Raw genomic sequence first — 11,886 nt, forward strand, 5'->3', positions numbered from 1 at the left:
CACTGCTCACTTCTGTCTTTTATATCTCAAGAGATTGCCTCAGGACACAAACCAGTCTTGTAGATCAGGTCCTGCCTTACTAACACTACTGCCATCCATCCTCCCTCATTAACATCATAGAGGCAGGTTTACAACATACAGGAAAATCACACAGTACCAGGAATCGTGGCCTAGCCAAATTGATAACACACATTTTTTGGGGGACATAATTCAAACCATGACAGTGTGTTTTGGAGCCCTGTCGTTCGGTGCGTAGATGTTTGTTATGGTCATCCCTTTAATCATTATATAGTGCCCTTCTTTGTCTTTTATGGTGAATTTTGTTTTAAAGTCTATTTTATCTGAGATTAGTATTGCTCCTCCTGCTCTTTCTTGGTAGCTGTTTGTTTGATACTTTTTTTTCTATCCTTTGATTTTTAATAAGTTTATGTCTTTGTTTCTAAGGTATGTCTCTTGTAGACAGCATATTGATGGATCCTGTTTTATTATCCATTCTGTCACTCTCTGTCTCTTTATGGATGCTTTTAGGCCATTCACATTCAGTGTAATTATTGAGAGGTGTGAGTTTATTGTCATTTTGTAGTGCTTTTTTTCTGGTGATGATGATTTTTCCTCTCACTCTCCTGTGCTGAATTCCTTGTGTTTGTGGGTTTTTTTTTTTTCCCATGTCCTTTGTTTCTGAAGATTTTTATGTTTACTGAGGCTTTATGTTTTTCTTCTTTATTTTGATAGGTAGGTTTGTTAAATTTCTTTGTGGTTACCTTGAAATTTACCCTTATCTTCCTATGTTTGAACCAGTCTATTATTACTTAGTATCTCCTTGCCTTCCTCTCCGTTAGAAAGTTTTATACCTACCCCATTTATCCCCTCTTTTATTTCTCTGACATTGTTGTCATTTTCAGATTAACCTTTCTGGTTCCCTGTTGTAAATCTTTTGGTTTTGAATGGTCCTTGAGAGTTCATTTCCTAGGTTGATATCTGGCTGGTGCTATCTTGTGTCCTAGATTCAGGCTTTCATCTGATGTTGTTTGTTCTCAAACTGAAGGACTCCCTTTAATAATTATTGTAAGCTTAGTTTGGTTTTTACATATTCCCTTTATTTCTGTTTATCTGAAAATGTTCTAGTTTCACCATCATATTTGAATGAGAGTTTTGCAGGATACATTATTCTTAGTTGACCATTTTTTTCTTTCAACGTTTTATATATGTCATCCCATTACTTTCTTGCCTTCATGGTTTCTGCCAAGTACTCAGAGCTTAGTCTTATTGTTTCCCCTCTGTGACTTTTCATTTTTCTCAAGTTTGTCTCAGGATTCTTTCTTTGTCTTTGGTTTACCTACTGTGATTATGAAATGTCCTTGGTGATTTTCTTTTGGAGTCTATCCTGTATAGGGTTCTTTGAACTTCTTGATAATAAGCTTTTCATCCTTGATGATATTAGAGAAGTTTTCTGTCAGCAGTTCTTCAGTGATTCTCTCTGTGTTTTCCGTTTTCTCCCTGTGTTCTGGAACTCTGATCACTGGCACATTTTTGCTGTTGATTGTATCCCACATAATTCTCAGGGTTTCTTCATTTTTCTTCGTTCTTTTTTCTGCTTTTTCCTCAAACAAAGTTGTTCCCAAGTGTTTGTCTTCAATTTCACTAATCCTGTTTTCCATTGTTTCAAACTTGCCCCTCAGCCCTTCTGTGACACTGTCTATTTCTGAAATCTTGTTGTTTATCTTTCGGATTTCTAGTTTTTGTTTTTGTATGATTTCTAGTTGTGAGTTTATTTTGGCATTTTATTCCTATATTATTTTCCTGAATTCTCCCATTTTTTGTCAGTTTTTTTCCATGAATTTGTCTATTGTTTCCTCGTTTTTGTCTGCTTTTTGCTTCAACTCTTGGGTAGCTCTGAATATGAGATAGGAATTCCATATCAGGTAGTTCTTGTGCCTTTTCTTCTACTGGAAAGTCATCTGATGTTTTATTTTGGACACCTTCTGGAACCATTTTGTCCTTTTTTTGTTTTGTCTTCGGGACATTCAGTATTCAGTTATTTTCTTTGTTTATTGATTGTAGGTTTGTTTGTTTCATCCTGCTTTTTTGTTTTATTTGGTTATGTCTAAGCAGGGGGCTGTGCATTCTTTGTTGTTTTCTTGTCTGTGGACATGATATTATTCACTTCCTTGTCCAATGGTCAGGACCAGTCGCTCAGCTATGGTGCAGCAGGGCAGGTCCATCTGAAGGGGAGGGGCTGGAATGAGTTGTTTGTGGCATGTACTGGGACCGACAGAGTGAGCTGGTGGTCAGTGCAGGGCAGGTTCCAGTAGGTCGTGCCTCTGCTGCTCAGGAGTGCAGTGTTCATCACATGGTTCAGATAGGCAGGAGGGAGAGGGAAAGGGAGGTTGTGATGTATGGAGCTAGATTTGGTATGGAAAAGAGAGTGAGGAGAAAGAAACAGAAGCAAAAAAAAAAAGTGCTGAAGGAGCTTGCCATTGGAGCAGAGAGACAAGAAATCAAGAAATGAAGAAAAAATAAATAAAAATTTAAAAAAAAAATGCTCCCAGGGATTCCACCGGTGTGGCTGTGCAGACCGCGGAAGTGGCTCCCAAGCCGCGTAGTACAGCCTGGCTAGAAGGGGTGGAGATGATACACAGTGCCAGGTATTCAGGAGACAGGAAAAGAAGGTAAGTATAGAGAGACAAGAAGCTGAGTCATGAAGAAAGACAAAAAGAAAAAAGGGAATGCCCCCAGTGTTCCCACCAGTGCAGCTGTACAGCCTGGGATAGTGGCTCCCAAACTGCGCAGTACAGCCTGGCTAGAAGGGGCTCTCAATCCATGAAAAGAAAAAGAAAACAAAGAAACAAACAGAAGAAAACAAAACAAAGCCCCAGGGATTCCACCAGCGTGGCGATGCGGGGCTGGGGAAGCAGTTCCTGAGTCAAGCAGCCCTTCACAACCTTTCAAGAAGCATAGATGGCACACAGAGCCAGGTGTTCATAGAGAAAGGAGGGAGAGGTGATGAGAGGCGCAGAAGAAACCAAAAGAAACGGAAATAAACAACAGCAGCAACAATCAAATGGCACTCAGAGAGCTGGCCAGTGTGGTCAGGGTGAATCCAAATGGCAGGGAGATTAAGCCAGTGCCTCCTGGCCAAGAGACTGCAGCCAATGGGGAGAAGAGGAGGCCAAGCAGGGGAGAAGAAGGGCGGGAGATGGGAAAGTGTATGTCGCTGGTTACCAGTTGTTCTGTCTCCTGCTGGGAGCTCCATGAAGCTGCTTTCCCGTACTCCGTGTCTTCCAAATCCAAGCAGCATGGACCCTGTACTTCCCAGCTGGCTGAGCGACTGCAGCCAGCTATGAAGTGGCAGAGGTCGAGTGGGAGGAGAAGGATGGGGGGTGGGAAAGCATATATCACTGGTTACTAGGTGCTCTGTCTCCTGCTGGGAGCTCTGTGAATCTGCTTTGCTGTACTCCCCGCCCACCGATCTCTGACAGGAGTCCAAAATGGTGGATTTGTGCTGCATTAGCTGATAGGGGACCTCTGCTCGTAACTCTCCTCACTATCTGTTCTCTGTCAGTTTCTTATTCCATTTGGTGCTTAGCTGAGTTCTTTATCTCTTCATTTGATGCTTACGGTTCCAGGACTGACATTTGTCTCTGTTTTACGTAGTTTTTTGGGTCTTTGCTGTGGAGGGACGATGTGGTGCTTCTGTCTATAGCACCATGTTGGCTCCGCCCTTTTTCACATTTAAAAATTTTAAGGTTCTTTGTTTTGTGTGGTTTGTATATATGGGAAACAAAAAGCTTTCCCCTCCAAAAAAAAATCATCTAGTGTATGTCAGTGATGTTATTGGGTTATCCATTTTTTTCAGTATTGCAGAAAGAAATTCAGTGTTCTGTATTATAACAACCTTTTTGTTATGTGTGAATGAATGCCAAGAACATACTCATGATACATTCATATTATCTTTAGGGTGGAAAAATGGCATACTACGAAATGCGAGCTGAGCACAGTGTGGATATAGATGTGGATATTGACTGGCCTATTGCAGAACAAAGGGTATTAAGGTAAAAAGACTTGTATAGCCTTTGTACTAGAGCCTAACATATTATTTTTAGTAGAAAGGTTTAATTGTACTTCTAGACATTGATTTCTGATACTCCAAAGATCTTAGGATTTTTGACATTAATTTGCACATGTGGGAAAGATACATATGTAAAATATGCTTTAGATGGCTTATTCAGTAACCTGAGAAGCATATAATCTGGTTAGACTACAATATTTATATTTCTTCCACTTTAAGTTGAAACGCATATATGAAGTAAATTTGATGGATGACGTTAGAATAATGTAATGGATGGTGGGATATTGAGTTTACTGGTGTTAGCCACGTAAGAGAGAGTGATTAGTATTGCATTTGTATTCAAAGGTCCATTTTGGTTTCTTTTAGATATGGCTATTTTGGCAAAGAGAAGTTTAAGGAGATAAAACTTTTGGTTTGCAATATTGATGGATGTCTCACCAATGGCCACATTTATGTATCAGGAGACCAAAAAGAAATAATATCTTATGATGTAAAAGATGCTATTGGGATAAGTTTATTAAAGAAAAGAGGTATTGAGGTATGTGTCCCCTGAATATAGTAATATTTTATATATTAGATTTTGACTCAGGGACAATGACCATGGGAGGGAAATAAGAGATTTAAATTTTCAATATTATCTGTTTATCTGAAATTTAGTCTTCAGAAGCCTACACAATTATTATACCATTTACTTTCAGATGAGTACAATTAGAAATTTGTCAATCAACAAATAATATTTTTTGTTTGTTCAATAAGTATAAAATACTATTTTTAAATAGGAGTTATCTAGTATTCCCCATGGGCTCGTGCAACAAGAAAGATTTCGTAGATATAGGTGTCAGCATTTAGAAAAAGACAAATATCTTGTGTTTTTTTAAATGTAACTTCTTCTTATAATTGAAAATTTTAATTCAGAATAACTTAATGTTTAAGTATATTTCTAAAAATGAAAGCTAAGATCATTTCTTATATAATTCACTGGAAATATGAACTATGTGTTGATAAGCAGCACAAGAGACAGGTTGTAGACTTTTCTCTGGAAAAATTGAATTACAGGAGTATCTTAGATCAGTATCAGACAGTGTATGTTTTATTTTTTCCCCTGTACGTAGAGCCCTTTCCATTATAGAAAACAGTACATCTTTCACCTTTACTAGACTATTAGAAATAAAACCTAATCCTAAAGCCTTTATTTTTAAAAGACAATTAGTTGATTTTACTTTAACTGATCCTTTAGAAGGTCAAATGTCTACTTATTTATGACTTGTATTACTTACAAAGTTTTGTTTTATCTTAAAAGATTTCTACTTCATTCACTTTCTCATTTTTTGCTTTTTTTTTTTTTAAGGTGAGGTTAATCTCAGAAAGGGCCTGTTCAAAGCAGACACTCTCTGCCTTAAAACTGGATTGCAAAACAGAAGTCAACATATCAGATAAGCTAGCAATTGTAGATGAATGGAGAAAAGAAATGGGCCTGTGCTGGAAAGAAGTGGCCTATCTTGGTTGGTATCTTTTTATTTAGCCATAGGAAAATGGACCAGGATTTTTTTTTTTTTTTTAAGAAATAGTTAAATAAGAAAGAAAATACCCAAGACTGGCATGATTGTAGGGAAATAAGAACTCTCCTATACTCCAGTGTTTCTGGAGGTTAGTTTGATAATATATGTCAAATGTAGCCTAGTAGAATGATTACAAGCACATGATCTGAAGTCAGAACGTACTGCTAACTCGCCAGTTTTGGTAAATTAAGCCTTGGCTTCCTCTTCTGTAAATTGGAGATGTCAAGATTACCTATTATCATAGAGCTATTTTAGGGATCAAATGAGATAATCTGGGTAAAGCATTTGACAGTTTCTAATATATAGAAAGTACACTATGAATATTTTTTGCTATTATTAAACTGTACATACTTTTGACTCCCACATTCCAGTTCCATAAAAGAAATTGGACAAATGTGCCAACAGTGGGGAAAAAAGAACCAACCTAAAATGGAATACTATGCAGACATTAAAAATAATGTATAATCTATAGGTATTGGCATGGTCAGTTGTCACAGTAAGTTTTTCAACTAAACATTAAGCAATATGTTTATCAGGTGCTTACTATATGCAGACATGGAACTCGTTGCTGGGACTTCTTCCAGAACTTACAGTTTAGTGGTGTCAGCATTTTAAATATTAAATTAATAATGACAAGTTATTAAAATATGTAATTACTATAAAATACGTGTGAAATTAATATTTACAAGGGTAGTATGGGCCTCGGAAGAAGCAAAGGAATGTTATGGGAGCACGTGATCTGAAGGCTTCAGGAATAGTGTTTGAAGCACATGTAAAGATACAGTGGAAGAAAAAAATACTATAGATCTTTTGAAAAGGTTCCAATTTTTGTAAAAGAAAACAATTTTAATGGAACATATAAACAAATCCCAGCTATGCTTCATCTGTGAGGCCTAAATAAGTCTGTTTAAGCTTAAGTTTTCTTACTTATAGTGTAAACACAAACACAACATTAAAAAGCCATTGGAAAGATAAATGAAGATAATGTAAAATGCTTAACATAGTGCCTGTATATAGTGATAAAAATGATAAGTAGATATTTACATAGGTGAAACTCTAGAATTATATATGCCAAAATATGATTATCCATAAGTGATGATAATTAGGATGATTTTAACATTGTTTTTTCTCATTAAAAAAATTTTCTACTGAGAATATTGGTTACTGATGTAACATTTTTTAAAAAACTATAAAAGGTAGAGGTTAGAAAATCAAGAAAACAGAATAGACTCCAATTTTTTATTTTAAAAATCAGAGTAGTGCTTTGTACGTGGGACTAAATTTATCAAAATACAATTTTAAAAGATATTGACACTTTTATAAGTAGTTGTAAATAAAACTTAGTTTGAGGAATTGAGCTATGAAAAGAAATGGCAGGCTTTAACTTTCATCATCTTTCAGTGAAGACTATGCTAATTTCAATAGTAGTTTAATAAAATTTTCAGCAGATAAATGTAGAACAAATTTAAAACAAAATCAACAGTTTCTAAACAACATTTTATTTTTGCATTTGATCTATAATTATATTCAGAATGGTGAACCTAAGATAATGGGAGCTTCTGAAATTCACCCTATCAAAAAAAAAAAGAGGGGAGGAGAAGCAAGGAGGGGGAGAAAGGAAGTAATTATTTCCATGTGATTTTAGTATTTAATTCTTTAAAAATTGTAATTTTTCGATAAATAAGCATAAAAATCAGAGGAACTATTATTGTTTAAAAGAGACTTAAGAAATGTATCACCAGGAGACGGAGCCAACATGATGCAATAGACAGAAGCACCACGCCGTCCCTCCACAGCAAAGACCAAAGAAACTAAGTAAAACAGACAAAACGTCATTCCTGGAACCCTAAGCATCAAATGAAGAGATAAAGAACTCAGCCAAGCACCGAATGGAATAAGAAACTGACAGAGAACAGAGAGTGAAGAGAGTACGAGCAGAGGTCCCCTATCAGCTAATGCAGCAGGGATCCACCATCTTGGACTCCTGTCGGATATCAGTGGACAGGGAGTATGGAAAAGCAGATTCACGGAGCTCCCAGCAGGAGACAGAACACCCAGTAACCAGCGATACACACTTTCCCACTCTCCACCCTGCCTCCCCTGCTTGGCCTTCACCACATCCCAGCAGCCCAATTCACTGCTTCCTGGCAGGCCGATCTGCCACTTCCCAGCGGCCTACAACCGCTGTGGGAGGTGCCAGTTCTGTGTCATGCGGATTCACCCTGCCCACACCAGCCGGCTTCTTTAGTGCCATTTCTTTGTTGCTGGTGTTACTTTTTTCAGCCTCCTCCCCCTCCTTTCTCTCGAACACCTGACTCTGTGTGCCATCTTTACTTCTTCTTGACAGGCTGTGAAGCACTGCTGGGCGGCTGGAAACTGCTGTCCTGGACTGCACTGCCACACTGGTGGGATCCCTAGGAGCTTTTTCTTTTTTTTGTTTGTTTTTTTTCTCTTTCTTTTTTCCTTTTGATTTTTCTTTATTTCTTGGTTTATCATCTCTTTCTACTTACCTTTTTTTCCTGTCTCCTGGATACCTGGCACAGTGTATCATCTCCACCCCTTCTAACTAGGCTATACTGCACTACTTGAGAGCCACTTCCCCAGTCTACACAGCTGCGTCAGCGGGATCCCTAGAAGCATTTTTTTTGTGTTTTTAAATTTTTTTTACTTTAATTTTTTTTCTTTTTGTTTTTCTTCATTTCTCGGTTTCTGGACTCTCCACACCAGTGGCAGGCTCCCACAGTGGTCTTTTTTTTCTTTTTGGCCCCTGTTTCTCTCCTCTCTCTCTTCTTTCCAGTACCTAACCTAGTTCCACATATCACAACCTCCCCCTCCCCTTCCTCCTGCCTATCTGCACCAGGTGCTAAACATTGCACTCCCAAGCAGCATAGGAATGGCCTACCGGAAGCTGCCCTGCACTGACCCCCCAGCTCACCTTGTTGGCCCCAGTATGTGCTACAAACAACCCATCCCAGCCCCCTCACCTTCAGCTTGACCTTCTCTGCTGCACCATAGCTCAGTGACTGGCCCTGCCTATTGGACAAGGAAGTGAAAAATATCATGTTTACAAATGAGAAAACAACAAAGAACGCACAGCCTGCCTGCTCATACATAACCAAATAAAACAAAAAAGCAGGACGAAACAAACAAATCTACAATCAATAAATGAAGAAAACAACTACTGAATGTCCTGAAGACAACAGACAATATCAAAACATAAAAAAACAGGACAGGATGGTTCTAGTAGGCATCCAAAATAAAACACCAGATGACTTTCCAGTAGAAGAAAAGGCACTAGAACAACCTGATAGGTAATTCAAATCTCTAATATTCAGAATTATCCAAGATTTGAAGCAAAAACCAGACAAAAATGAGGAAAAAATAGATTCATGGAAAAGGCAGACAAATTCATGGAAAATACAGACCAAAAAATGGAAGAATTCAGGAAAATAATACAGGAACAAAATGTCAAAATAAAGTCACAACTAGAAATCATACAAAAATAACAATTAGAAATCCAAAAGATAAACAAGATTTCAGAAATGGACAGTGTCATACAAGGGCTGAGGAGCAGGTTTGAAACAATGGAAGACAGGATCAACAAAATTGAAAAACACTTGGATACAACTTTTAGAAAAAATCAGAAAAGAGAATGAAGAAAAATGGAGAAACTGAGAATTAAGTGGGATACAATCAAGAGCAAAAATTTTCGAGTGATTGGAGTCCCCGAACAGGAGGATAAAACAGAAAACAGAGAGAGAGGATCATTGAAGAATTACAGAAAACTTCCCTAATATCATGAAAGATGAAAAGCTGACCATCCAAGAAGTACAACAAACCCCATATAGGATAGACCCCAAAAGAAAATCACCAAGACATACCATAATCACACTTGCTAAAACCAAAGACAAAGAATCCTGAGAACAGCTCGAGAAAAACAAAACACATACAGAGGGGAAACATTAAGACTCAGCTGTGAGTACTCGGCAGAAACCATGCCGGCAAGAAGGCAATGGGATGACATCTATAAAACCTTGAAAGAAAAATTGCCAACAATAACAATATATCCTGCAAAACTCTCATTCAAATATGATGGTGAAATTAGGACATTTCCAGATAAACAGAAAATAATGGAATCTGCAAAAACCAAACCAAACTTACAAGAATTTTTAAAGGGAGCCCTTCAGTTTGAGAAAAAACAACATCAGACCACAGCATGAATCTAGGATGCAAGATCACACCAGCTGGATACCAACATATGAACTGAACTCCCAAGGACTATTCAAAAACAAGATTTACAACAGGGAACCAGATAGGTTAATCTGCAAATGACAACAGTGTCAGAACAATAAAAGAGGGAATAAACCGTGTAGGTATAGAACTTTCTAAGGGAGAGGAAGGCAAGGCGATACTAAGTAATAATAGGCTGGTTCAAACCTAGGAAGATAAGGATAAACTTCAAGGTAACCACAAGAAATTTAACAAATCTACTTATCAAAATAGAGAAGAAAAACATAAAGTCTCAGTAAACACAAAATCTACAAAAACAAAAGAAATGAAAAAAAATCCACAAACACAAGGAATTCAGCACAGGAGAGTAAGAGGAAGAAAGAAATCATCATCACCGCAAAAAAAAGCACTACAAAACGACAACTCACACCTATCAGTGATTACACTCAACGTAAATGGCCTAAATGCACCCATAAAGAGAGAATGGCAGAATGGATAATAAAATGGATAATAAGGATCCATCAATATGCTGTCTACAAGAGACACACCTTAGAAACAAAGACATAAATTTATTAAAAATCAAAGGACGGAAAAAAATAAGCAAGCACCCACCAGAAAAGAGCAGGTGTGGCGTTACAATCTCAGATAAAATAGACTTTAAAACAAAATCCACCATAAAAGATAAAGAAGGGCACTATGTCATGATTAAAGGGATGATCCATCATAAAAACATAACCAGAAAAAATATCTGCGCACCCAGTGACAGGGCTCCAAAACACATAAAACAAACTTTCACAGCACTGAAAAGAGAAATGGACAGTTCCACTATAATAGTAGGAGATTTCAACACACCATTTTTGGTAAAGGACAGAACATCTAGAAGAAACTCAACAAAGATACAGAAGAGCTAAAGGCCATGATCAGCCAATTTGAACTCACAGACATATATAGAACACTCCACCCAACTGCTGCAAAGTACACATTCTTTTCTAATGCACATGGAATGTTCTCCAGAATTGACCACATCTTAGGCCACAGGACAACCCTCAACAAAATCCAAAACATTGAGATAACACAAAGTATCTTCTCTGACCACAACTCCATCAAAGTAGAAATTAACAACAGGAAGAGCAAGGAAAAAGAATCAATTACATGGAAACTAAATAACACCCTTCTTAAAAACCACTGGGTAATAGAAGAAATCAGATATGGAATCAAAAAATTTCTAGAATCAAATGAGAATGAAAACACATCATACCAAAACCTTTGGGACACAGCAAAGGCAGTGCTCAGAGGTCAGTTTACAACAATAGATGCACATATCAAAAACAAGAAAAGGACAAAATCAAAACATTAGCAGCAAACAGCAAAAGAAGCCTACAGCCACCAGAAGAAAGAAAATAATGAAGATCAGAGCAGAATTAAATGAAATAGAGAATAGATAAACAATAGAGTCAACAAAACCAAAAGTTGGTTCTTTGAAAGAATCGACAAAATCGACAAACCATAAGCCAAACTGACAAAAGAAAAACAGGAAAGGACCCAAATAAGAAATGAAATTAGGGACATTACAACAGACCCAACTGAAATAAAAAGAATAATAACAGAGTATTGTGAAAAACTATACTCCAACAGATTTGAAAACCTAGAGGAGGACAAATTTCTAGAAACACTAGCTACCCAAACTAACATAAATTGATGTTGAAAATCTGAACAGACCCATAACAAGAGAAGAAATTGAAAAGGGAATAAAAAAAACTCCCACCAGAAAAAAAGCCCTGGCCTGGATGGCTTCACTGGAAAATTCTACCAAAAATTAAGAGAAGAGCTCACACCAATACCACTCAAACTATTTCAGAACATAGAAAAGGAGTGGATACTTCCAAATTCATTCTGTGCCAGCATAACCCTGATACCAAAACCAGGCAAAGAAATCACAAAACAAGAAAATTACAGACCAATATCTCTCATGGATATAGATGCAAAAATTCTCAACAAAATTCTAGCCAGTAGAATTTAAGCATATCA

At 37.2% G+C, this 11,886-nt stretch overlaps 1 protein-coding gene across 1 annotated transcript in view; it reads left to right on the forward strand.

Annotated features, from left to right (window-relative positions):
* The window catches only part of CMAS (cytidine monophosphate N-acetylneuraminic acid synthetase), a 37,653-nt gene that overhangs the window by 21,349 nt on the left and 4,418 nt on the right, over window positions 1–11,886 (forward strand). The window contains exons 5-7 of the mRNA XM_004390635.2: window positions 3,958–4,052; window positions 4,436–4,607; window positions 5,418–5,571. Of these exons, the coding sequence (XP_004390692.1) occupies window positions 3,958–4,052; window positions 4,436–4,607; window positions 5,418–5,571 (421 nt within the window). The remainder of the gene's footprint in view (window positions 1–3,957; window positions 4,053–4,435; window positions 4,608–5,417; window positions 5,572–11,886) is intronic.

Source organism: Trichechus manatus, unplaced genomic scaffold, assembly GCF_000243295.1.
Source record: "Trichechus manatus latirostris isolate Lorelei unplaced genomic scaffold, TriManLat1.0 scaffold00313, whole genome shotgun sequence".
NCBI classification, from domain to species: Eukaryota; Metazoa; Chordata; class Mammalia; order Sirenia; family Trichechidae; genus Trichechus; species Trichechus manatus.